This window comes from Ipomoea nil, unplaced genomic scaffold, assembly GCF_001879475.1.
Source record: "Ipomoea nil cultivar Tokyo-kokei standard unplaced genomic scaffold, Asagao_1.1 scaffold1719, whole genome shotgun sequence".
Taxonomy (NCBI): Eukaryota; Viridiplantae; Streptophyta; class Magnoliopsida; order Solanales; family Convolvulaceae; genus Ipomoea; species Ipomoea nil.
This window is the reverse complement of record NW_017618147.1, coordinates 120,154-147,320: the sequence shown is the minus strand read 5'-3', so window position 1 is coordinate 147,320 and position 27,167 is coordinate 120,154. Positions and strand designations below refer to the sequence as shown.

The following is a 27,167-nucleotide window of genomic DNA, read 5'->3' as shown; positions in this document are numbered from 1 at the left end:
CGAGCCGGCAGCTGGGAAACGTGATTGACAGGCATCGGGGCAAGTGGATCGGGATGCCCTACGACTCCCTGATGGCCCCGATTGCCATTCCCTTCACCCCCCTCCTGAACGCCTTCTTGGCTTATTACCGGGTCGCCCCGGCCCAGATCTGCCCGAACGCACATCGGATCCTCGCCTGCTTCCCGCAGATATGTGCTCGGCACGAGGCCGAGTGCACGATGGAGTTGTTCAACTTCATCTACCAGATCAAGGTTCTCCCGGGCCGCTACGGGGGTGGGTTCCTGATGCTGCAGTCCCGAACAGATATGTGCTCCATCAAAGGCCTGCCCGGGAACAACAAGGGGTGGAAGAACAGAATTTTCTCCATCAAATACGACCCCTGGATCCTCCCGGTCGATCGCACTTGGAGCAGCCACTTCAGAAAGCAAGTGGTGCCGGTCGAGACGCAAGCGCTGAGGGACACGGTCAGCCGGATTTCGAGCGAGGTGCACGAATACACAATCTTCCGGACGGCTGAAAGTCTCGCAGCCGCCAAGCTCCCGCCCCCCACGTACGAGCTAAAGGAGAAGTACCTTCCCGTACCGATGGGCGTGACGGTCGCCAAGCCGTCGAAACGAAAGAAGAAAGGTTCAGCTCGAGCCGTTCCTCCCGACCTAGCTTTATTTCTTGATCTATCTAACTTAGCTCTTTTATTGCAGCCATGGCAGAATTCGGCGATGAAGACACCGCCCTTCCCCCGCCCACGAAGATCTCCCTCGGCGGGAAGAAGAAGGCCAAGACCAAAGCAGCCGGGGAGAAGGAGATTCCCACTGCCCGACCCCTGAGTGCCTCGACCGTGTCGACGGGCGAGGGCTTCATAGTCGAGCAGCCTGACGTCTTGGTCACCCGGGTGGAGGTCGCCCGGGGCAAGGAGAAAGTCGCCGACCAGGGCGCGACCGAGGTGGGCAGCCTGAAGCGCCGCCGTGAGCAGCACAGCCCGAGCCCTTCGGTCGGGCGAGAGAGGGAGTCCACGTCCGTGCTGGCACGGATCGGCAACGCCGCGCCAGCCCGAGTGGATCTGGGGAAGATGACACCGACCCAGGTGGCTGAACGGATCGGCCACGACCTGGCCGAGGTGAGTTTCCCAACTTATAATCTTTCTTTGCCCAAGTATCTTTGACCGGGCTAACCCTGGATATCCTTTCGTACTACAGATCTCCCGGGCGACCCAGCTCCTTCAAGGTCAGGCTATGCTGGCCGAGGAAGCTGATCATCATAAGAAGACGGCCGCTCGTCGTCTGAAGGAGATCAAGGAGCTCCAGGCCGAGCTGGAGAAGACGCAAAAGGCCCTGAAGAAGGGCGACGAGGAGCGGGTCTTCGCCGAGAAGGTCGCCAGCCGGGCGATCGGAGAGGCCAAGGAGCTGAAGGCTCGGCTCGAGAATCCGAGCGAGCTGGCGCGGGCAGCCTTCAAAGACAAGGACGCGGGCTCGGCCTTCCTCACAGCAGCCCGGGGAACAGAGGTCGGGGAAGAGCTGATCGTCTCATTCGGTCGCTGGGGCTTTACGGCCGGGAAACGGAAGATGCTCGAACGAGTCCGTTCCCGGTTGGAGCAGGCCCTAGACGGGGAAGACCTTCAGCTGGTCCTCTCGGTATTACCCCCGGACCTAGCCGATCCCGGTCCCTCTCCTTTCGCCCCAAAAGCCAAGGCGTCTGAAGCCGGGGCATCAACGGCGGCCACCCCGAGCGGGAAGGAACCGGCTGCCGGAGCTCGGGAGATGAAGAAGTAGAATAGGCTCCTTTCTTCTTCTTCTTTTTTGTAAAAGGACCACTGATCGGGAGCCCGGTCCCGAATTGTACCGGGCAACTTTTTGTTTGTTAATGAAATTTATTTTTTGTTCCATCTTGCGTCGCTCGTTCTTTCTTTTCGCACTTTTATCTTTAATCGCGTAAGTGTTGATCCCTAATGCTCGACCTCGCGGCCTTTAGACCCGGTCTCGATCTTGCACACACTGATCTCTATCACTCGACCCCCTGGCCTTTAGACCCGGTCTCGCAATATTCGATCTGCTTAACGCCCGACCTTACGACCTTATGGCCTGGTCGTGCGTTCGATATTTCGACGTCAAATCTGACCAACCGATCGGGTTTACCCGATCTCCGGTCCTTTGTCGAAATTTTTTTTTAAAAACAAGCCTCTACGGTCGGGATGTAACCGAGCGACGGGCCTGCGAATACTTCCTTATCCCAGCCCCCACACTATTGTGCGCTCGAGGCACGAGTGGGTGCAATAGTGGACAGAAGTTGGACAGATCGGGGGATAATGCTGAGAGCTCCTGGCTTCCCCGATCAGCGGCGTGACTTGAGTGTCCGCCAATGTGGAGCGCGTTTTGACCGGTCGATAGATTTCGCCCGGTTGATTAATGTTGAACTGATCTGCATGTAACGAAGGTGAAAGAAAGTAACCGATCGGGCCGCCGCATACAAACGGTCGGGCAATCATCGATCGTATATACATTAAACTTTCCCGCTCGCAGGCGGTTGAATTAATTTTACAACCATAAATTTACATAGAAATGACGACCGGGACTAACTCGCAGGTCGAGCCCCCACTTCGTCTACAAATACAAAAAATGGGCTAATGCCTAAAAAGAACGAGGTGCTCGGAATTCCAAGTCCCCTCGATTAGCCGACCAGTCGTTGTCTCTAGTCGGTATGTACCCGGCCGTATGACAGCGTTGATGATGTACGGCCCTTCCCAGTTCTGAGCTAGCTTTCCGCCCTCTAACGGCTGACTGGCCTCCCTTCGTCGTAGAACGTAATCTCCGACTTGAAAATAGCGAGGGTTGACCCGAACGTCTTTCGAACTCTTGACACGTTTCTGGTACTCGGCCATACGCCGAGCGGCTAGCTCTCGTTTTTCCTCGACCCCATCAAGGTCCACGGCCATTGCGTGTTCGTTCTCTTCCGCGTTATAGGTTCTCTCTCGATCGGTCGGAATCCAGGCCTCAATCGGAAGTCGGGCCTCAGCTCCGTAAACCAGGGCGAACGGGGTCTCCAAAGTAGCTTCCCGCGGGGTCGTCCGATAAGTCCACAAAACATATGGCAACTCATCGGCCCAACTACGACCGGCCGAGTGTAACTTCTTTTTCAGACCTTCCAATATCGTCCGGTTAGCATTCTCCACTTGTCCATTTCCCTGCGGGTAAGCGACCGACGACCGGACGTGAGTCGTCCCGATCGTGGCCAAGAAATTCTGGAAGTATTGGCTCACAAACTGGCGACCGTTGTCGCTAATGAGATGCACGGGTGCGCCAAAACGGGAAATGACATTGCGCCAAAGGAAGCGAGCACACTGCTGAGATGTAATCGTGGCTAAGGGCTCGGCTTCTATCCATTTGGAGAAGTAGTCTATGGCGACGATCACGAATTTTCTCCGACCGGGAAGCTGAGGGAAGGGGCCCAAGATATCTACCCCCCACCTAGCGAAAGGAATTGCGGTCGTGACTGGCTGGTAGAACGTTGCCGGTCGTCCAGGCATCCGCGCGTACAGTTGGCACGTCTCACATTCCCGAGCTAACTTTTCACAGTCCAGCTGGAGGGACGGCCAATAGTACCCGATCAGCATAATACGACGGGCCAGGGATCGACCTCCTTGATGTGAGGAGCAGATTCCCGAGTGCAACTCCTTCATGACTAACTCGGCCTCGAACGCGGTCAAGCAACGCATAAGAGGGCCTCCATACGATCGCCGATAAAGACGACCATCGAAGACTTGGAACCTCGGGGCTCTCAGCTTGGCTTTTCAAGCGCGCTGTGGGTCGTCTGGGAGTCGACCGTGCTCGAGGTATTCCTTCAGATCGGTGATCCAGCTGTCATCTACCGGTTGGATGGGATTGACCGGTAGACGGTGAATACTGTGTCTTGGGATCACCAAGATCCGAGCTATCTTCGACATATGTTCCGGGGCGTCTTGGGCCAGTTTGGATAAGATATCCGCATCGGCGTTATCCAACCGGGGTATGTGTCGGACGGTATACCCCCGGAACTGAGCGAGCTTTTCCATGGCAAGGTCTCGGTACAATTGCAAACGCTCACCATTAACTTCATAGTCCCCGAGAACTTGCCCGACCACGAGCGCGGAATCCGTCTGAGCTCGAATGTATTCAGCCCCCAAGTCCCGAGCGCACTGCAAGCCGTTAACAAATGCTTCGTACTCGGCTTCGTTGTTGGTCGGGTGGAACTGGTACATAAGAGCAAAGTAGATCTTGAATCCTTCCGGGCTCGTGACCACCACTCCTCCTCCTGCCCCTTTTTTGCTACTCGACCCATCTGTAGCCAGCGACCACCACTCAGCCTCGGGATCCGCAACCTCAGGAGGCCGGGTATCCCGGGCGGTGCACTCAACCAAGAAATCCGCAAGAGCTTGACCTTTAATAGCCGGTCTTGGTCGGTATTCGATCGCGTACTGGGTCAACATTAACGCCCATTTGACTAGGCGCCCTGATGATGAAGCAGTTCGGAGGACTGGCCCGATCGGCTGATCGGTCAACACGCGAATTGCTCGACCTTGGAAGTAGGGAGCCAACTTCTTCGCGGCAATGTAAAGGGCGTAGACGACCTTCTCGAGCCGGGAGTACCGGAGCTCGGGACCATGTAGCGCGTGGCTTACATAGTACACCAGTCGCTGGACCCCTTCCGGATCGGTTCGGCACAGAACTGCGCTTACTGCACGATCGGAGACGGCGAGGTACACGTCTAGCTCTTCTCCGAGCTCGGGCTTTGAGAGCACGATCGGTGACATGAGATACTCATTCAGCTCGTCAAAAGCCGCTCGGCATTCCTCGTCCCAGACGAATCCATTAACTTTTCGCAATACCTTGAAGAAAGGTAAAGCGCGCTCGGCTAGCTTGGAGAGGAACCGGCTGAGGGCTGCCAACCGACCGGTCAATTGTTGGACTTCCCGAACGGTGGAAGGTGGCTGCATGTCCAGAATCACTTTTACTTTGGCCGGGTTAGGCTCGATTCCTCTCTTGGTCATCATATAGCCGAGGAACTTGCCGGTCTGAACCGCGAATGTACACTTGGTCGGGTTCAGCCGCAACTGGTACTTCCTCATGATCTGGAAGCACTCCCGAAGGTCCCGAGTGTGGTCGGATCGGTCCCGACTCTTGACCAACATATCGTCGATGTAAGCTTCCATCGTTCGGCCCAGCAGATCAGCAAAGAGCATGTTGACCATCCTTTGGTAGGTCGCTCCAGCGTTTCGGAGGCCGAACGGCATCACTCGGTAACAATACAGCCCATCCGGGGTTACGAAGGCTGTCTTGCTCTCGTCTTCATGGTGCATCATGATCTGATGGTACCCCTTGAAGGCATCCATGAAGCTCATTAACTCGGCCCCAGCCGTCTCGTCGACCATCTGATGAATACTCGGTAGAGGATACGGGTCGAGCGGACAGGCTTTGTTGAGGTCCGTAAAGTCGATGCACATCCTCCATGCTGGGGGCTTAGGAACAAGAACAATATTTGCCACCCACTCAGGATAGACCACCGGGCGGATGTGCTCGATCGCCGCCATCTTTTTGACTTCTTCTCTTACAAACCCGCGGCGATCGGAGGAGAGGTGTCGCGTTTTCTGCACGACCGGCTTAGCTGCGGGATCGACGGCCAATTTGTGACAAATGACCGACCGATCGATCCCGGGCATGTCTTCAGGCCCCCATGCAAAAATATCGGCGTACTCCCGGAGCACGGCCAGAACTTCCGCTCGGAGCTCGGGAGTGAGGGCTCGGCCAATCTTAATCTTCCTGTCCGGGCAGTCCTCGGACAGGGGAACTTCTTCAATTTCTTCGGAAGGCTCAGGCTGCTCCTTCCGTTCCTTAGCCTCCTCCTTGGCTATGGTGTTCACCCGGGAAGACGGGCCGGAGTCACGTCTATTGACCGCTCGGGTGTAACACTTCCGGGCGGATTGGACATCGCCACGGACCACGCCGACCCCGTTGGGGGTGGGGAATTTCATGCATAGGTGAGGCATAGAAATTATCCCACCGATCTTCATAATGGCGGGTCGGCCCAAGATTATGTTGTGGACGCAATGGAGGTTGACCACAACAAATTCCAGCTCCGTTTGGATCGACTTTGGAGGCGTGCCGATCTCGACCGGGAGCGTTATTTTTCCCTCGGGGTAGATAAGAGCCCCGGTAAATCCTGACAGTGGTACACCGACCGGAGTCAGCTCCTTCCCGTCGAGGCCAAGCTTTTCAAACACGTCCAAGTATAGGACGTTCACGCTGCTGCCCGTGTCAACCATAACCCTTTGGACATCCGTCCCCTTGACGTCAATCGTGACCACGAGCGCCTCCATGCCGTGATCACTGCTGGTCGGTTGGTCCTCGAGGGTGAAGGTTATGGGCTCCATCTTCTGCCTCTTCCCGGTCTCCCGGGAATCCACTACTGCGACCGGGCAATTTGTCCGCGGTCGGGAAGCATCTTCCAGCCCACCAAAAATGACGTGGATGGTAGGTTTTCCGGATGGGCGGCTACCGGACGGAGGGTCAGGGTCCCGTCGGTCATCATGACGATCGTCCCTTCGATCGTCTCTTCGGTCCTGGCCCGACCGATCAGAGCGGTGATGAGATCGTCTGTGATCCCTCCGATCGGTATTTCTCTTGCTGTCTTCTCTCTTTCCCACACACTTGTCCAATTTTCCCAAATTGAGCAAATCTTCTAATAATTGGCGCAAGTGGGTACACTCCTCGGTGTCATGCCCGGCGCATCGGTGGTAAGCACAATGCTTACTCTTGTCGGGGCCGTCTCGATCGGGATGGGGAAGTTTGATGAGATTGCAGGACTGGGCGTATTGCATGGCCTCCGCTGCGGATCGGTTCAAGGCCGTAAACTCGCCATGCTTGGTGCGGGGTCGGGGATTGTCATCTCCCGATCGATGTTCCGCCCGGCCGGCCGGTTTACGGGATGAAGAGCCGACCTCCTGCGAGCGCTTGACGGCATTCGCCTCACCTGCGTTGGCATAATCAGTGACCCTTCGGAGGGCCTCCTCATATGTGGTCGGGGGGTGGAGGATAAAATCCTGGTATAAGTATCCCGCCCGGAGGGAGATGTGAAGCATGTGGGTGGCGGTCGCATCATCCATGGGCTCGACCTCCCCGACCGCCGCTTTCCACTTGATGAGGAAATCAGTCAAGCTTTCCCCTTCTAACTGCTTGGCCTTCTCGAGGTACATGTAGGACTTCCTCACCACTTTGGAAGTAATGAACTTCCGTACAAACTTGATCGCCAGGGTCTCAAATTTGTCGATTGACCCCGGCTGCAGGGTTCGGAACCATTCTGCTGCCCGACCGGTGAGGGTCGAGTAAAAGGCTCTGCACATCACGGCGTCCGAAACGCCCTTCAGCATCATGTTGCTGAAAAAATCATTCACATGGGCCTCAGGATCTGTCCGACCGTCGTAACTCTTTTCTCCCGAGACCTTTAAGTCGAGCGGGTAAGGCTGAGCCATTACTGCTGCTGTGAAAGGCGTTTGGTGTAGGGTCGATCGGTCGGCCGGGGGTGCTGTAGGATACGCGCTCCTGAGCTGCGCAACTTCCGCCTGGAGGTTGTAGAGCAATCCTCGGGTTTCGTTGAGCTCGGCGGCTTGAGCGGCTTGGGCTGTATCCCGAGCGCATCGCCGTCGGTGAGATCTCGACCCGCTATACCCGGATGAAGCCTCGTGGCTAGCTTCCTGCATTTGCACGTCCTCTTGCCCGCGATTCGGGTCTTGGGGTCCCAGGCGCTGGCGCATCTCTGGTCGGAGACGATCGAAAGCTACCGTTCGGGCAACCTCTTCCGGGTCCTCCGCTTGAATGGCCTGAGCTGGTGCCTCCATCGCATCGGCACCCCCCGACCCCAACCGCGAATGAGCCGAGCGTCGAGCCTGGGAAGTGGACTGACGCTGCGGCTCTACTTGTGCGGTCGGCTGTACTGGAGGGGCGGCGGCTGGAGCTGTATAAGCTGGCGTATATGGTGGATAGCCAACCGGGGAAGTGTAGCACATCGGTTGGCCTGGCCAATACCCGTACGGTGGAGGTGGGACCGGGTACGGGTACTGGGCGGGATACATCATCGGCTGCTGCTGGTATGGCAGACCGGGTGGTGGGTATCCCGGTTGTATGTAATTCACCGGCTGCTGGGCGGCCGGGTATGTATTCGACGGATGTGGCGGTGAGAGATTGAGGTTGAGGTCCATTGTTTGACCTTGCTGCTGGGTAGCATAGTGGTCGGAGGAGCTCGCCGCATCCGCCTGGTCGTCGGCGAAGTTGTTGTGTGCCCACGGATACATGTTGGTATGGTGATCGGGTGCTCGTCAAGACGTCGGTTTCTTGCACGGGTCCCCACAGACGGCGCCAAAATGATACTGCTAATTCTACGTAAGCAATATAAAATACCACAAGACCAATTAAAGCAAGTAAAATCTTTATTGATCCCGGTAAAGGCCCTAAGTACAATCTACTTGGTTGTTCTGAGTACCGACTGACTGCGGTCGGGATGCTCTAACAACAACCTATCGATCGTCCAAAAAAGTCCTTTACACTGTAGCTACTGTGGGTATTTATAGCCGCTATGCCGGGGACAAGATTCCAGCCGCTCGGCATGTCTTCCACGTAGCCACCACGTGTCATCCTCCCGGGTGCCCTGGCTGTCGATGTAAAGAGCCGCCACGTGTCCTTCGTCAGCTCTTTCGCCCAAGGGCTACCGCTCGGTGGTCGACAACGTCACTCGGGCAACTCCGGTCGGCCTACGACCGGGTTCTTCTCGTGAAGCCCGACCTGTTACCTGCAAAGACAAGGAGAAAGAGACAAAGACTCCTCGGTCGTGGTGAGGCTATGTCGGTCGGGATATTCCCTACCACTGATGTACTCTAAATTAGAAAGTGACTCACATTAAACTTTAAACATACACAATTTAAGCTGTAAAATTACACACTTTAAGCAATAAACTTACGCACCTTAAGCTTTAAACATACACACCTTAAGCTATAAACTTACGCACTTTAAACTATAAACTTACGCACCCTAAGCTATAAACTTATGCACCCTAAGCTAAAAACTTACGCACCTTAAGCTATAAACTTACGCACCCTAAGCTATAAATTTACGCACCTTAAGCTTTAAACATGCACAATTTAAGCTATAAACTTACGCACATCAAGAGTTAAACTAATTGCACCTTAAACTAGAAAGTGACGCACATTAAGTTTTAGACTTACGCACATTAAGTTTTAGACTTACGCACCTTAAGTTGTGACCTTACGCATCTAACGTTATAAACTTACGCACTTTAAGTTATAAACTTACGTAACTTAAGTTTTGAACTTACGCACCTTAAGTTGTGACCTTACACAAAATGACAATAATGTCACCGCATCTTTTTTTAATTGTTTTTCATTTTGGACGGTTTATTTTCGTAAGATAAAAAGATGTAAGTAATCCGCATATTTCACCTGGGAGAAGTTTCGCACCTGATCCATTGTGTATATACATACAGAAGAGATTAAAAGTAGGATGATACTAGACTAGAACAAACAAAAAAAAAATGGAAGTAGTTATTCAAATAAATACAATTTAATCAGCTCTTGGTGAAATAGTTATTAATATTGGCAATTAAGAAAGTAAAAACAATACTCCGTAATATTTATGAGTAACAAAAAAATTCTGGAGACTGCCACAATTCGACCTCTCAAGTGTTGTCAACTTTATCTATCAACAAATCTTAACTGCCACCCATTCATCCCCAACTTCAAGCTTTGCTCTTACTCCATCGCGGCATCACTTCTCCTCGTTATCACAACCAAAATAAACAATTTAACAACACGCCCAAAATGCCGTCTCTGAGTCTCTTCACCAATGTCCCCGTCGACGCGGTGGTAGCTTCAGACATTCTCAAAGACGCCACCAAAGCGGTCGCAAAAATCATAGGGAAACCCGAGTCTGTAAGCCCCATTTCTATTTATTTTGCTCCAATTCAGTTCTAGCTTTGAAGCTGTGTGATTGTAGATTGAGAGCTAGGTGTTCGACGAATTTCCTCAAAGAATAATTGATTTTTGCAGTATGTGATGATTGTGCTGAACGGAAGCGTGCCCATCGCGTTTGCCGGCACCGAAGCCCCGGCTGCATACGGGGAGTTAATGTCCATCGGCGGACTCGGCCCCAGCGTTAATGGAAAACTCAGTTCCATCATTGCTGAGATTCTGCAGACAAAGCTTTCCATTGATGGCTCTCGGTTCTACATCAAATTTTACGATGTTCAGGTACCTCCTTAATTCTTCGTGTTAGAAAACTCAAGTTTAATTAATGGAAACAAATTAAGTGTTTAACATTGCTATTAGCAAAGGAAATCAACCAACTCATACCTGTAATTGGTTGTAATTGCGTTTTTATACTTATTTGCAGCGCTCATTTTGTGGGTTCAATGGCTCAACATTCTAGGATCCTACTGGAAGACTACTTACTATCCCCTAGCAACTAGGAAGGAGAAATGTTTTGTTTCAGGAAAGGATGAAACGTCTTATGTTATTTTACTTGTATGTTTCATTTCAATTCATCTTTTGGAAAAAAGTACTAATATATGCTGACTCTTGATATATTGGTTGGACTAGTTATCACTTATCAGGAGCAAAACCAAAACCAGGAAATTGCCTTTACGAGTGTTGAAATTGTTTTACTTTGCATTATGTTTTTTTGCCGTTTACTCGTTGCAGGGCCTTTAGATACCATAACTATATTTCACTCACTTCATCACATATTTTCAAATTATGTAATGAGATTTTTAACACTAAAGATAGTACTGGTTTCAAAAAAAAAAAAAAAACACTAAAGATAGTACCACGATATCCGTACCCATACGATTAATTAATATTGAAATGAGTAAATTTAAAGGTAAGTTATAAATATAAAGATCTATTACCTATTGCAAGTTTAAAATAATTAAACTATGACACTAAGTATTTTCAAAAAAAAAAAAAAACTATGACACTAAGTTGTTCTTTCATATGGGAGGTTGTGGGTTCGAGTATTAGTTATTAACAGATATGACATTTATTTTAAATAACATTTTTAATAAAATTTTATTTAAATATTTTTTTTTACATTTCATATTCTTCATAAAATATACCATTTGTCAAGCCAAAAAAAAAAAAAAAGAAAAAAACAAGTACGAAATATAATGTAATAAAAAAAAAAACACCCAACTTCGTTGTAAATTAGTTGTTCTAAATTTCTAGTATGTCATTACTTTTTTTGAGAAAGGGGAAGGGGGACCCCAAACTAGGCAATAACTCATGACTCAATAGTCTCTGAACACCCAACTTGTCTCTCTCAAGGCACCCAAGCATAGTCCTCGGAGGCCTCTCAAAGTATGTCATTACTTTAATCTTTGTTGTCATTTGAGTCATTTTTGTTCTTCTGTTGGAGGGGGAGACCCCAAAAACTAACTAACAGTATAAATAACACGAGGGGAGGGGATCCCAATAACATTATCATTTAGAATCTATAGCATATCAGCCTTCGGCATAGGCAGGACCAGAATGTCTTTGTTTCAACTAAGAGCTTTATTTGTCAATGCATCAGCCACTTTATTCTCTTCCCGATAGACGTGTTCTACTTTGATCCGCCAACCCTTTTCCATCCACCTCATATAATCATCAATAATGTTTGCAGTAACACCACCAGGAGAAACTTCCTTGTCATGAGTATTAATCCAGTCAACCACTTATGAAATGAGTGAATTCATTTGAACCTAGGAGAGCAATTTTGTGGCGTGGCCTAGTAAAATCTTGATACATATCATATATATATGGATATATATTAAATATATAATATTTAAGATCGATAGTTGTTTTTTAATTGTAGTATATTATATCAAGTTAAGTTCTAAATGTCTATTTATTAAAATGATAAAAAGAGTTGGTTATTATTATTTGCAATAATCAATTTTCAAGACATGAAATGACTTAACCTAGTAGGCATATTGATGAGACAATAATTTAGGCTAGCCAATTATTATATAAGTAGCATATACTTCCCAATTCAGATTCCAACTATCTCTGCGTGGCTCAGTCAATATAATTTTTATTGTCTAACCACTCAATGGCTTTACTAATTGAGTATTTGCATTATATTTTTTTTGAATGCTACTAGCTCTATTACATTGTAGTATCTGTTCATATACTTTCGCAACCTATTGAAAACACAAAGAGCTAATAACGCCTCCACTGAGGCTCGAACTCATAATCTTCCAAATGGAAGTCCAACCCGGATACCATTGGACCACATAGTCCTGGTGAGTATTTGCATTATATAATTATATAATAATAATAATAATAGTTCTCAAATTGAAATTATTATATTGATTTATTAGCGCATTTTTTCTTAGTTTTTTTTAGAGAAATCAACTGTTGTGGATCGGAGAATAGATGCCATGGAAAAGGAAAAAAACTAGTTGATACTACTAATTTGGATTTGTGCACAATTTTTGAAGATTTTTAAAAGAACGTTGCAAGTCACGTATTACGCACGAATTGCGTCCAACAATAGGCAACAATTGCTACATGTTTTTGTTTTGTTTTGTTTTGTTTTTGTTTTTTGTTTTTTGTTTTTTTCCTTTTTATCTTTTTTATTAGCATGACAAAAAAAATCATCTTGTCATGGACATGGGTAGAGACAAAGTTATAAACTCAAATGACTTATAGAAAAAGAAAAATCAATCAAAACAACAAATAGTGTAATAAAAGATAACATAGTTAGAGAGTACAATATTATCAATAGAATTGTATGTTCACACATTACTTTGATACCTTAATCAATCAAATATAAAAATTTCATAATTTCATATTAAAAAAGTTCATTGAAAGATATTACGGAGTATATTAATTTCAATTAATAAATATTTTTTTCTTTATACGAATTTACATGGTATCTTATAGACACATAATCATATATTGTATTACCAAAAATATTGACATTAAATATTCATTATATATGTTTAGATTAAATATATATTAGTAATTTATACAATAATTACATGAGTCTTTTTTTTTTTTTTTTGAATACTACTGACTCTATTACATTGTAGTATCTGTTGACCTCCCACATGGGAGAGGTCATTACATGCCACCTGAGCACAAGGTGCTTGGCAATAATTATATGAGTCTCAACTTTATTATTACAAAATAACTAATTAATGTAAAGCTCCCTAAATAGAAATTTGGCAATTTGACCCCCAAAGGTCAAAACCATAAATATATCTAAAACATTCAATTGAAAATAATTAATGAGAAAAAATAAACAATAAAAAAAAAAGGGCAACAAAAGCAAAATCCAAAAAGATCTCAAACACAATTACTACTCCGTATTTATTCAGCATTTCAGCTCATCTCATCTCACTACGACTCGTTAGTCGTCGAGACTAGCTGCAACCCACGCGCCACCCCCACGCGCGTTCACCACCCCTCTGGGCCGCCCAATAAGAGCACTGAAGCGTTACTCTGAGCTGTTGAGAGAGAGAGAGACACAGAGGGAAACCTCGGAGACCTCAACGGAAACGTCAACAACCAATCAGGTAAGAAATTCGCTCAACTGTGCGCGAGCGCGCGTACACGTTGATTCGCCTGTACTATAATTAGTCGATTGTTGCTGTGTGTGCTTGAATTTGTGTTTAGTTGTTGTGGTGAGTACTGATACGGTGGATCTCTGTGTATGAATTAGGGCTTTCGGAATTGTGGTGGATCTGGAGCGTTGACTTGTGTTTTGTTGTTTTGCTAGTGGATAGGGCTTCTGTTTGGTGGATTAGAATGCAGACTCGGTACATGGAAAGGACCAACTCAATGAGAGGAAAGAGGAGTTTGGAAGGAGATGAGGAGCAGCAGCCGGAGCGCAAACGACCTGCTTTAGCTAGGTAAGAACTTTTTTTTTTTTTCTCGTATTTGTGTGTTTATTTGTTCTTTTTCGGCACTAGATTTGTGATTGTTTCGTTAATTTCATTAACTAAATTTATGTTAAAGACTTACTTTTAGTTTTTGATTATGATTGGAACTTTAAATTAAAATTAATCTATAATCGGGTAAAGAAGTTGATGTCAACTTCGTGATTCATTAAAAGCTGAGCTTTCTTCATAGGAAATTTGAAGTTTGTTGGTGAGATTGCACGAAATGGCATGCAGAAAAAAAGGATAATAAGTGATTGCTGTCTGCTTTTCTGATACTTGATTTGTACCTTTAGCTTCATTAGTATGGTATAATAAATAAATAAATAATTCAAGATCAGGCTTCATTTTCATATTAATCATATTAATATTGTAGGAAATGTATCCTTTGGCTACCATTTTTTATGTTGAAATTTTTTCTTTCATAACCATGTCTGAAAACCTTTGGTGGTTCTAAATTTAGTACAATTTTAGTATTGCACATTTTCTAATCAATGTTCATTCTAATTGCTTTAAGTAGAAAATGCTAGCTGTATTTGGTTTTCTTTGTTGTTCTGCTTTATAGATTTTGAGAGAGTTTCTTTAGGTCTAATTGTTGTTCTGCTCATAACTCTGTTTCCAAGGTATGATATGGATGATACTGGTTTATCTGCTGCCTCCCTTTTTTACTAGATATTCTTATTCTAGGACACTCCTATACTTCATGTGTAAAGCAATCTTATCCTTAATGGTTATGAGTCTTGCCTATTTGGTTGTAGTTCTAGAAGGACATTTTAAAGTGGTTAACAATTTGGGAAATTTGAGATGATCTAAGTCGCTGTACTGCTTGCTCTGACTGTTGTCACTGTACTGCTTGCTCCTATACTTCATGTGTAAAGCAATCTTATCCTTAATGGTTATGAGTCTTGCCTATTTGGTTGTAGTTCTAGAAGGACATTTTAAAGTGGTTAACAATTTGGGAAATTTGAGATGATCTAAGTCACTGTACTGCTTGCTCTGACTGTTGTTAGTGTAAAAGAACATTGAAGAATTGCAGTTTCTTAAACACTGACTATTTTCTGCAGTGTTATTGTGGAAGCTCTCAAGGTGGATAGTCTCCAAAAGCTGTGCTCTTCCTTGGAACCAATTCTTCGCAGAGTTGTAAGATGAAATTGCTATAATTTAGGCTTTTACTGTTCATTATGATTTGTGTCTTTACTATTTTCCCTTTCATTTTAGATATATTTATGCCCCAAAAAATATCTTCCATTTCCTTCACTTTGATTCATTAACTCTCCATTGATGACTGGATCTTGCTTAATTTGAAATGGATTCCACTGCAGGACTCGTTATTTTTGTGTCATGCATGTGCATTTTATCCATGCTTTATCACACATCCTTTTTATGGAGCCACCGCCCCGCCCGCCCGCCCCCCTTCCCCCCCCCCCCCCACCTTTTAAAAAAAAAAAAAAAAAAAATTATTTCATCAAAACTTCCATATTTTTATTCATAAGCTCATTGTATTGCACTTTTTATGTGTTAAAGGTTAGTGAAGAAGTGGAACGAGCTTTGGCAAAGTTAGGCCCTGCAAGAATTGCTGCAAGGTTGGATGTTGAACTAATTCCATTTTCAGTCTCCACTATGGTGGTATATCGTTTTTAGTTCTCAACTACGAATTTAATAGAAGTGGCCCTGTTAACTGGTGAAATTGGATAGAAATGGTCCACCTTTAGAAATCCCAATGAAGGGACTATGCCCATTTTCTGACAGTTGGGGGGAGGGAACTATTTACTGTGATGAAACTTGGACAAAGATTTCCACCAAGAATTAAAAACAGACAGAATTTGTCCCTTAATCATTAAAAATATGACAAAAATGTTCATTTGGTTAATGGAATGCTACGTGAGGATCAATTTGTCCAATATTCAATAGCTGAGGGCACCTTTTGTCCAAATTGACAACTGGGACAGAGGGGTACCATTCATAATACATTGCTCTATGTTATCTGATATATTTTTGTGCATTTAATGCTTTATACCATTCTAGTTATGGATAATCACTTGGATCAACCTAGGAAAATCTTTTAGTAATGCCTGAAGCTGGGAATGTTTTATGTTTCCCCCCACCCCCATTCTCCATTATTTATTACCAATTATCACATTAAGAAATGTCATTCCTAACACGTATGGTTTTAGGTCATCGCCTAAGCGAATTGAAGGGCCTGATGGACGGAACATGCAACTTCATTTTAGATCCAGACTTTCCTTGCCCCTCTTTACTGGGGGTAAAGTTGAAGGGGAACAGGGTGCTGCCATCCATGTTGTCCTAATTGATTCTAATAGTGGACATGTTGTAACAACTGGACCTGAGTCATGTATGAAGCTGGATGTTGTTGTGCTAGAAGGTGATTTTAATAATGAAGATGATGATGATTGGACCCAGGAAGAATTTGAAAGTCATGTTGTAAAAGAACGAGAAGGCAAGAGACCATTGTTGACTGGTGATTTGCAAGTAACACTAAAAGAAGGTGTTGGAACTCTTGGAGAGCTGATATTTACAGATAATTCTAGTTGGATACGTAGCAGGAAATTCAGACTTGGCATGAAAGTTGCACCTGGATATTCTGAAGGCATACGCATACGTGAAGCAAAGACTGAAGCTTTCACTGTTAAGGATCACAGAGGAGAATGTAGGTTGCTTAGTATAATTATCATTTATGTATTTTGTTTTTTGAAAATTTATCGACTCTCTTTTTTTCCCTCTCTGCAGTGTACAAGAAGCATTACCCACCTTCTCTTAATGATGATGTGTGGAGATTGGAGAAGATTGGCAAGGATGGTGCCTTCCACAAGAAGCTAAATACTGCAGGGATATTTTCTGTGGAGGACTTCCTTCGTCTTATGGTTAGAGACCCTCAAAAACTACGACATGTAAGTGGCCTCTGCTACTTTCTGTGTTTGAACTTTCCATGAGTGTATTCTAACTTATTTGTATGATTCATGCAGATCCTTGGGAGTGGTATGTCAAACAAGATGTGGGATGCCCTCATAGAGCATGCGAAAACTTGTGCTTTGAGTGGGAAGCTTTATGTGTATTATCCTGATGACTCAAAAAGTGTGGGTGTTGTTTTCAACAATATCTATGAGCTGAGTGGCCTCATTGCTAGTGACCAGTATTATTCAGCAGATTCACTTTCAGATAGCCAAAAGGTCTGTAGTATTAACTTTTGCATGCTTTCAAACAGAAAAAGAACATTTTCTAATTTGACTTAGTATAAATGAAGTCTTTATATGTACACTACTGCCAATTTCAAATTGAGATAATTTACTGGTTTATTGTAGTTGATTAAGTTCCAATGTGTTTAGTTGAGTAATTTGTGTTTCCAAGCTACATTTTTCTTCCAAGACTGCAATTCTTACTGTGAAATCAATTTGAAATGTTTGTTGATTTTAGGTATATGTTGATTCCTTGGTGAAGAAAGCATATGAGAATTGGAACCAAGTTGTGGAGTATGATGGCAAAACACTTTTGAGCTTCAAAAATAAAAAAGCAAGAAATGAGCTTCCTATGGGCCAAGTGGACTATTCAAATTCTTTGAATAATCAGCTTCAACAACCACGGCTTCCTGCTCCAGTCCAAAGTGAGCCATCTGCTTTGGACCCTGGCATGCTAATTGGAGGTATGCAACAGTTTAACAATAAATTCTTCATGAGTTGTTTGTAGGTGTAGTATATTTATCATTTCTGTAAATTTTTAACAAATAGATGGCTAGTAACCAAAGTAGATATCGCTCATAAGTGTCAAACCTTTGCTACCCATCTGTGCAACAATGGGTGAGGGAAAATTTGAAGGAATGCTTCAGCACTCTAACTTTTAATTTATAGGCTTACATTGAAAATTTCGGAGTAGGCAATTTCTAGTGTTTGTAGATATGATAATTTTAAATAAGATCTGGTTGTGGAGCCTGATTGGAAAAATGTGCAAAGCTACTCATACTAGCATTCACCATGTGCAACTGCTAGCTGTGGCATCAATGAGTATTCCATTATCCTCCCTGGCTATGAATATGGGAAACAGGAAACTTTACCAGTGTGATTGAAAATTATATTGATTTATATTCATCTTTAAAGAATGGTTTTAAAATTTTAATTTCAACTAAAATTTTTTGTCTTTAGAACAGGAAAAGTTGAGGTTTGAATTGCAAGAGCACATGCCTTTTCTTTTATATTGGAAATGTGAAGTTATCTTGTGCCTTATTTTAGGCATAAAGGAAAACTCAGGATTTCAGCATTATGCTACTAGACTACAATGCCTTTGGCAGTTATTTTTCCTCTCCACTAAACCATTCCCTTTTGCCTATGCTTCCTTAATCTCTCTAGTAAACATTGCTTCCTGCATTTTATTTTATTTTATTTTTAATGTTCGTAAGGCAGAAGCCACCTTGAATATATTGATTATTACAACTTTGATGGGTATTTATACTAAACTACACGGCGGGCAAACTGAGAATCCTGCCATCATTCCCATCTATATCGGAACTATAGCAATAAACTAACTTCTAATTCTTCTGGAATTCCTAAACTTGAGTTTAGGTGACCTTCTTAGACTCAATTGAGGAACAGTTAATCATTCTTACCCTTTCAGTCATTAGGTGCAATGATATGTTGGAAACATTCTAATTTTATATGTACTGGGATTAATACCAGGAGCAAATAAGTAGTGTTTTGTATTTATGAATATAAGTTTAGGCATATAGTCACCTACATTTCTTGTTCTTTTTCTTTTCTTTTCTCTGTGGACAAGGGCAAAAGTGCCAGCCACCGTTCACAATTTTTGCATAGGATGACTACTATTATTCACTTTCAATGTACCAATGTTTGCTTTGACCTAATAGGTTTATTTGTGTTTTCTTTGCAATGGCAGGTTCAAGTTATAATGAAAATATGGGTGCTAGGTACTCCAATCAGTCCCACATTATGAGCTCTAGTTCCCGGATGCAGTATGAAAACACTCAATTTGCTCCAAATGATCAGCAGCAGCTAATGAACAACTCTCAGCAGATGCAAAATGCACGGTATGATAACAATGTTGGCCTGGCTCTTGGTCCTCCTCAATCTTCATGCTTCCCAACAGTAGGCTCATCTGTTCAGCAAACCAATCTCAATTCTTTTGAGGACTGGTCTAACACCCGTGACAAGGGGGTTGAGGAATATTTGTCTGAGGAGGAGATTCGTCTCAGAAGCCATGAAATGCTAGAGAATGAAGATATGCAGCACTTGCTTCGGCTCTTCAGCATGGGAGGTCATGCGTCAGTAAATATTCCGGAAGATGGATTTGGCTTCACCCCTTTCATGGCACCATCTCCAAGCTTCGGTTACGATGAGGACCGCCCTCGCCCAGGAAAAGCTGTTGTTGGTTGGCTGAAAATAAAAGCTGCAATGCGGTGGGGGTTCTTTATCAGGAAGAAGGCAGCCGAGAGGAGAGCCCAACTTGTAGAATTGGATGACGAGTAGAATTTGTTGTGAAGATTTTAGGGCATTGAGAGTTAACCACTCACCAGTTGACGATTAATGCTGAAATCAATATCAATCTGAAAAGTAATGCAGCAGGACGAAGTAATTAGGGGTTTCAGGACTGCACACACAGGCTTAGTTTGCTATTGCTTGCTCGCTCACAAGTCTTGAATACCTCTCCTCCCATGTACAGAAAAGCCTGTACAGTAAGTAAGTTTATTCTCTTCTATTGACATATTATAGACTGGGTTGCTGCTCACTGTATTCCTTTGTTTTCTTTTGTGAATTGTGATGTAATGTAATGTATTGCCACCCCAAATCCCCCAATGGATCATGCCCTTCCTATCTCTCTATTCATTACCCTTTAGTTCTGGATATTGAATTGTAAAACTAAGTTTCAACTATGATATTGTCATTAAACTTGCCTGCCTTCTACTTCTGTTACAATTAACTCATCTTCCTGCTCCCATTCCTATGTTTATAAATTTCCAAAATGCACTTTATTCATACAGGGAAATCACTTTATTTGATCGCAACTCTAGCTAAGTTGGTTTGGTAAGTTTAAGGTTTTAAATTTGACTCTTTGCGAGAGTTGTCTATTGACCTTTTTGGTTTAAGTCAGTTAGTTGTGAACAATTTATACTCGTTTATCTCTTTGTGGTAGACTACTCAAAACATATTTTCAAGTAATAGTTGTATTGCTAATGTAATTATAAGGTTGGAGGAGGACAAGACTGAAATTGAAATTTTAATAATAATAATTGAAGCGACAGGCATATGGTGTAACTAACAACCTTAGGTGAATTTTCAAAAAAAAAAAAAAACAACCTTAAGTGAAGTCCCCTATGGGTGGCCATGTGCGGTTGAAGCTCCAGAGGAAGACATAGCAACACAATGAGAGTAGTTGAATTCCCAAAAACGCCCCTATACATCCGCCTAAAGACAACAGGAATTCCAAGTAGTCTTTGCCCATGGGCGCACGGCAGTTGGTGACAGCCGACTAAACCGCCAAACCATTCTTTAAGATATCTCCAAGGCCAAGGGTACTTGGGAGTGACGCGACGCATGACGTAACTTAATGTTATTAGTCAAATGTAGTTCTTCGGTTCTTCCCAATCTTCCCCATGGCCTACTTTATTTAGTATGCTTTTTATGTTGCATTATTTTTAAGGATAAGGTGATGATGAATCTCTCTCCCTCTCCTTCTTCATTTTCTTGAATTCCACGACTTTTTTTTTTTTTTTTTTAAAGCTAAGGACCAATATTATTCAAATGTTCAAAAGATCAAATACAGTGAAAAGTCTCGACCTAATTAACAACAATGATTCTTTTCTAAAATTATAAATAAATAAAAAAGAGAGGAAGTTTTTCCTTCCAAAAATTACTTTTTACATTTCACTCCCAATGTCAATTTAGATCATCCTCGTTAGTTTGAATTTTAGGATTGTTTTTTGCAGACCATGTAGGAAAGAAAATGGAAAGATGAGAAGAAAAAAGAGGGGAAAAAAAAGGGAAAAGCAAAATTTGACGCAAAAAGAAAAAAAAAAAAAAGGAAAAGTAAAGCAGTTCACGCACCTAGCTGGCGTGTGCAGTGCACGTGCTCGGTTGGGTGCTGGATGTGCGCCAAAGTCGCCCAGCTACAACACTCTTCTATTGTCATTTCTTTCTCCTGTGGAACCCACAAAAAACTTGATTCTTGTAGGACAACCCAACCTTCTCTCTCCATTCTTCTCTCTCTTCCCTATGGGCAAAAAGGCTGCAAAACCTCTTCAAAAACCACAAATGGGGAGGCTCTTATCATAATAAATTGATATTTCTACTATTCTAGGTATAAAAAGTCATTCCAATCATGTTGCAAAATGTCTATTTTGAATATTAGTAGAATGGATTAAAAAAATCTAAAACATAACATAGGTGACCATGATTTGATCTCATTTAATTTGTAACTTTATGATTACAAAGTAATTATTTGTCCAACTTGACCAGAATTACTCCAATATAATTAAAATTCTACTTCTACTACTAGATGTTGCGCCCAACCCTTTGCATTCAACATCTCCCATAACTTTTTTTTTTTTGCCATAAAATCACTTTAAAATTAAAAGTTGTAATTGAGATCAACCTTAGTTTTATATTTTTATATTTTTTCTTTTAAAATCTTTTGAAAAGCATCTTTTCAAAAGTAAAAGACATCATGAACACAATGAAATCATTTATAAAAGCAGACAAAATGTATATAGACATATAGTCATTGCACATTTTGAAGTGTGCCAAATTTGGAAGATAACTTCAATTTGATCGATAGTAGATCCTTAGCAAGCTAGAGAGGTTGGCCCAATATTGAAATCTAAAGAGCGTGCATTAACACTTTTCTCCTAAGATATTGAGTATGGTAAATGTTGAAAAAAGTGTTTAATCTAGAATATTAATGTCTTAAAAATATGAGAACGTGTCCTTCCCTCAAGTCTTTTTCAAGAATTTTATACAATAATAATAATTTAATATACAATCAAAATATGTATGAATTCCATAACTAAATCTATCAAGAACGCATGATCAAATTCTATCAGGCGTAATGTGAAAATTTTCCTCTCTTGTGGACACCTTGCTATGATTTAATTTCAAGTAATAAGTCACTGAACTATCATAATGCACCCTTTCACAATTCTGTCAGACTAAGGTATAAAACTTTTACAACAATAAATTTTGTCTTCTATGGGCAAAGAGGACAAACTAAGAAAAGCAAATATCTTTTGCTATTGATGGTAGATTCATTTAATTCAGAAAGTTAAATAAGCCATCCCACTTTGGTCACTTAAATCTATGATAACTGATAAGCAATTATCTCTCTTGGTATTACTGTGGCTTTCTAGATATTTAATTTAGAAAGGTGCATTGCCTATCAGCTGGGCAACCCAATCTCTATGAGCTGACCTTATCCTTGATCTTATACAATGCTGTTCCCCCACTTGAGTTTTAAAATATAGAACAATTAGACTGCAATAACCTTTCAAAAAAAAAAAAAAAAAATAGACTGCAATAAAGTAGATTGTAATATTTTCAAAGAAAAAGTTTTTTTTTTTTTTTTTTTTTTTTTTTTTGGTTTCATTTTTTTACTCCTTAGTTAAATAATATAATTATACTCTAATAATATGTTTGGTTCATAGAATAGGTCGAAAATGGCTTAACATTCCAGATAATATACCTATTCCATTGTTTGTTTTCCCATTTTACTCATGGAAATAACATTCATGAGAATGAGCTTTTCCCTTTGCAAGAGAATAGTCATTTCTAGGGGCCCCTAGTATTAGCTATTACTAAGCTATATAAGAAATAACTTTTACACACATGCTTTATATATATATATATACATATATATATATATATATATATATATATATATATTTATATAATACATTATATTTATTGAATTATATATATATAAATTCAATAATAATAATAATAATAATAATAATAATAATAATAACAGTAATAATATATATTTGTAGTCTTTTGACGTCTAGTATTACAAGGAGTTTCATTTAGAACGCACATTCAGGTAGCGGCTACGAGTTTTTCAATAAATCAAAATATAATATAATATATAAAAAAAATAATCTCAATACTATGATTTTAGTGAAAACTTGAAAAAGTTCAATTCCCCTTAAGATCTTTAGTCTATTATTAAAACTTCTTAGGAAGGCATTCACTACCCTTATAATGAAGTAATCTTTTGTGCTCTTGAATGACTACCAAGCAAATTTTGATTTTAATTATATACGTATGTATGTCTAGTCACATTTATATAGTCTCTATCATATTTAACTTTTAGTATTGTTAGTGATATTAATTAATATGCGCACACACACATTATTTACATACTATCACACTATGCAAAGTACACACATATATTGAGTAGTGAGTATATTGTGGTTCACTCAATAACTCAAAATTAAAATCAACAATTCAAAGTTCTAACCCATATATTTATCTAGTGAGGAAAAGAGTATGAAAAATATCATAGTACTAAAGTTTAAAGAAAAATAAGAGATAGAAAAAGTTAGAATAAAAGTGAAAAAGGTAATTTTATGAAAAAAAAAAAAAATTTCTTCCTTCAAGTTTTTAATTTTATTGCGATAAATATAAAACTTTAAAAGTTTTTTCAAGAAGATAATTTCGATAATTATAACTAAAATAAAGTTCTTAGTGGGTTAGACATTATTCCCTCTCTTTTTGCTTATCTTGTTGATTTCTTTTTATCTATATTTATTTAAATATTTGTTATATCTTTCTTTATTAATATGTTAAAAAAAAAAAAAAAAAAAAAAAAAAAAAAGAAGTTTGATTAAATAGGTAGTCGCATTGGGCCCACATGAGTGAGTGGTTTGGCCCTACGTCGGCACTGGGCGGAGACAAGTGACAACAACTTCACACAAAATATCGCAAAATCTTAATTGTGGTGAGAATTGTGCCACGTGGCGGTCCTTCTTTCTCGTTAGGACCCAAGGCTTCTCCTTAAGATACGCCAAGAGGAATGGCAAAGCTGTTTAGTATTTTCATGGTTTTTGTTGCCTCCTTCTTCTAAGTTCTAACCCCAACTCAGAGAGTAAGTACACGCTAGTCAATATCTACACAAATTCCCACCTTTTTGTTAATAAATTTCTGGTAATGGGTGTGGGTATGGTCGAGGGTGGCGTCGGCGTCGGCCTCAAATGTTTTTCCGGCGGATGGACTACTGCGCCCGCCGCGCCCAATACGGCGGCCAAGCCCTGCGACTACTGCAAGGCCACGGTGGCGTCGGTCTTCTGCCGGGCTGACGCCGCCTTCATGTGCATTGCGTGCGACACTGCGGTCCACAACGCGACGGCAGCGGCGGCGGGTGCCCACGAGCGCGTCTGGGTGTGCGAGGTCTGTGAGCAGGTCCCCGCCAGCGTCACGTGCAAGGCGGACGCGGCCGCCCTCTGCGTCACGTGCGACCACGACATCCACTCCGCCAATCCCTTGGCTCAACGCCACGAGCGCGTCCCGGTGACCCCCTTCTACGACTCTGCCGCGGAGGCGGCGCTCAAGTCCTCCGCCTTCGCTACTAATGCGCTCCCTCCCAACCCTTGCAATGCCAATATCGATATTCCCATTCCCTGGAATCCCTCCAAACCTCCTCCGCTACTTATCCCCGAAATCAAATCATCCGTCGATTTGTCATTCTCCGACTCCGATCACTTCCTCGATTTCGACTATCCTATTTCTTCTCTCGAAACAAACAATCTCGCCCAACACGATTCCCTCAATGACAGCATCGTCCCCGTCCAGCCTACCAAGCCTTCAGCTGCGATCGCAAACCGCTTCGACATCGATTTCACCCGGCCCAATACCAAGTCCTACAACGCCCATTCTCTCAGTCACAGTGTAAGTGCACCGATTGATCATTGATATATGCATGGACTACAAACTTTGTTAAAACCGCTCTCCGACACTCATTCCTTGTGCTTTTTAATCCGAACATTTTCAGGTTTCTTCGTCGTCGTTGGATGCAGGGGTGGTGCCGGACGGGAGTGTTGCGTCGGAATTATCGTATTCTCTGGGGCAAAACGTCACCGGCGGCGTAGATCTAAGTAATTCCGCGACGCAATTGGTTGGGAAGGAGAGAGAGGCCAAAGTGTTGAGATACAGAGAGAAGCGGAAGAACAGGAGGTTCGAGAAGACAATCCGATACGCCTCGAGGAAAGCGTACGCCGAGACCAGGCCGAGGATCAAAGGCCGTTTCGCGAAGAGGACAGAGGTGGAATCGGATATTGATGCCATCTTCTCTGCTGATTTCGTCGCCGATCATGGCTACGGCGTCGTCCCGTCGTTTTGATCACGGACGGCAATTAGACTATTTCGAATGTTTTTAATTAAATTAAAAACAAATTAATAAAAGCAACGACGTTTTTGCCATACGTACCTTTGCCAGGATGGAAACTGTAAAATTAATGAACTTTAAAAGTTTTTATAATTTTTTTTTTAAAAATTCAATTGTATGATAGCTCTAGCCGTTTTTGAAGAGCTTTTCATAAGAAAAGTTGAATGTTTAATGTAGTAAGTTGTTTTAGGCAAATTTTTGTTGCTTCTTGGCTTTAGTTATTAGAAAAAATCTGTTTTTCAATTTTGGTTGGCTATTGGATGTAGTTGAAACCCCACGCCTATTAATAATAAATGACTGATGGAATAATATTCTATTATTATAAATAAATAAATAATATTAGTCAGAGAAAGAAGAGTCCAGGCTACTGGAAGTTGCAACTGCGGGGGACAATTCGAGCTGATTAGTTTAGTCTTTTTTTTTTTTTAAATAAAATTTTTACTAAAACACATATCTGTGTTCGCTAATCATACATGTTGCAAAAAATGTGATGAAGTATTTACTTCCAAACTAAAATAATGTTGTTATTAGAGTTAAATATAATTTTGGTTATTTAACTATTGTATTTTTCACTTTTGATTATCAATTTCAAATCTACGTGATTTGGTTCCTATTAAAAATGGTTTGCTTTGGTTACACAAGTTAAGAGTGGAGTTTATGCATTATACATCATCAGGTAGTGGTTACGAGTTTTCATCATCATAAAAAAATGTGTTACTTTTAATCTTTACACATGACAATACTTTTAATAGTATGAGGATCAAAAGAAACATATTGCAAAAAAAAGAGTAATATATGAGGTATTACATAACATGGCATATGTTATATTGCTTTTTTATGCCTTTGATTTACGTGAAAACTCGTAATGGTTATTTGAATGTGCGTTTTGGACGAATCCGCGTTGTGACCCTAACCGAAAAATAACAAGTAAAGTTTAGGTTGTTTATAGTTAATTGACTCAAATCAAGAAAACTAATAAACAATTCTCACAAAAAATTGAATTTAAAATCTTAGAGTGAATTTTAGATTGTTAGGTCATACATTGGTATAAAAGAGAGTAACATTGGTTATATATTGAGAAGGAGATTATAATATAAAATATAAATGTTAATAATAATGATAATGATAATCAGAATGAACTATAAGTAAGCCAAAAATAAAATAAGAATAAAATAAAAATAATGATAGCCTAATATAGGTCCTCTACTATTAAATCCGAGGGAAGGTCATATCCAAAGACCATAGAGCAGTCATCCATCTCATCACTTGTAAACTTCGGTATTCTCCAACTTCTTGCTGCCTCTGAATCATCTCCATAGCGTAACAAGTCTAACACCTATACATATATTACAAGAGAAATATATTAATTTAATCCTTATAAGTTTTTACAAGTTAGCTTGACCGCTTTTGAAAATCAAGGTATCAAAATATTGACTCTAATTATATTTGAATTGAGTTGAGATATCATCAAAATGGTTATTTTACTTAAAAGATGATAATGGTGGGACAATATTAATTAAATTGGTCAGACTTTTAACTTGATAACTACAAAGTTCTAAAGAATAAAAAGAAGCAATTGTTATATGTACCTCTGTCATGGTTGGGCGCCACATTGAGGATTGCCTTACGCAGTAGGAAGCAGTTAGAACTATCCTGTGTAGTTGGTCCATTTCATACTCACCTTCTAATCTTGGATCTGCTAGCTCATCTAATTTCCCACCTTCCATTAATGGCTTTGCCTATTCACACAATTAAGTTTCTCACTTTCAATCCAAAAACTTTATGTTCATATCATCTAATCTTATTTCCAATCAAAGAAG

General features: G+C 42.0%; 4 protein-coding genes across 6 annotated transcripts in view; 3 read left to right on the top strand and 1 right to left on the bottom strand.

Moving 5' to 3' along the window:
• The first annotated feature begins 9,646 nt into the window (after positions 1-9,646).
• On the top strand, positions 9,647-10,705 carry LOC109191680 (macrophage migration inhibitory factor homolog). Its single transcript, XM_019342315.1, has 3 exons — positions 9,647-9,964; positions 10,082-10,282; positions 10,425-10,705. The coding sequence occupies exons 1-3, from the start codon at positions 9,854-9,856 to the stop codon at positions 10,458-10,460; spliced, it is 348 nt and encodes a 115-aa protein (XP_019197860.1). The 5' UTR covers positions 9,647-9,853; the 3' UTR covers positions 10,461-10,705.
• Positions 10,706-13,370: 2,665 nt separating this feature from the next.
• Positions 13,371-27,167, top strand: part of LOC109191700 (calmodulin-binding protein 60 C) — a 24,286-nt gene continuing 10,489 nt past the window's right edge. Inside the window, exons 1-9 of one of the 2 annotated variants that reach the window (XM_019342343.1) lie at positions 13,371-13,590; positions 13,794-13,926; positions 15,018-15,093; positions 15,478-15,536; positions 16,128-16,621; positions 16,702-16,862; positions 16,938-17,141; positions 17,386-17,611; positions 18,856-19,856. In XM_019342343.1, coding sequence (XP_019197888.1) covers positions 13,823-13,926; positions 15,018-15,093; positions 15,478-15,536; positions 16,128-16,621; positions 16,702-16,862; positions 16,938-17,141; positions 17,386-17,611; positions 18,856-19,445 — 1,914 coding nt within the window. In that variant the 5' untranslated portion in view covers positions 13,371-13,590; positions 13,794-13,822 and the 3' untranslated portion in view covers positions 19,446-19,856. Of the gene's footprint in view, positions 13,591-13,736; positions 13,927-15,017; positions 15,094-15,477; positions 15,537-16,127; positions 16,622-16,701; positions 16,863-16,937; positions 17,142-17,385; positions 17,612-18,855; positions 19,857-27,167 lie in introns of those variants that run through there. The other variant, XM_019342344.1, reaches the window with a different exon arrangement.
• On the top strand, positions 23,896-25,601 carry LOC109191703 (zinc finger protein CONSTANS-LIKE 5). The gene is made up of 2 exons (XM_019342348.1): positions 23,896-24,851; positions 24,955-25,601. Exons 1-2 carry the CDS (start codon positions 24,114-24,116, stop codon positions 25,300-25,302), a joined length of 1,086 nt encoding a protein of 361 aa, XP_019197893.1. The 5' UTR covers positions 23,896-24,113; the 3' UTR covers positions 25,303-25,601.
• The window catches only part of LOC109191701 (probable receptor-like serine/threonine-protein kinase At5g57670), a 3,065-nt gene continuing 2,293 nt past the window's right edge, over positions 26,396-27,167 (bottom strand). For both annotated transcript variants that reach the window (XM_019342345.1, XM_019342346.1), the window contains 2 exons: positions 26,937-27,086; positions 26,396-26,683 (listed from right to left, as the gene is read on the bottom strand). In XM_019342345.1, coding sequence (XP_019197890.1) covers positions 26,537-26,683; positions 26,937-27,086 — 297 coding nt within the window. In that variant the 3' untranslated portion in view covers positions 26,396-26,536. The remainder of the gene's footprint in view (positions 26,684-26,936; positions 27,087-27,167) is intronic.

Coding starts and splice junctions, on each gene's coding strand:
- LOC109191680 (XM_019342315.1), top strand. CDS start 9,854: ATGCCGTCTCTGAGTCTCTTCACCAATGTCCCCGTCGACGCGGTGGTA. Junction 9,965..10,081: donor TCATAGGGAAACCCGAGTCT/GTAAGCCCCATT, acceptor TGATTTTTGCAG/TATGTGATGATTGTGCTGAA. Junction 10,283..10,424: donor TCAAATTTTACGATGTTCAG/GTACCTCCTTAA, acceptor ACTTATTTGCAG/CGCTCATTTTGTGGGTTCAA.
- LOC109191703 (XM_019342348.1), top strand. CDS start 24,114: ATGGGTGTGGGTATGGTCGAGGGTGGCGTCGGCGTCGGCCTCAAATGT. Junction 24,852..24,954: donor CCCATTCTCTCAGTCACAGT/GTAAGTGCACCG, acceptor GAACATTTTCAG/GTTTCTTCGTCGTCGTTGGA.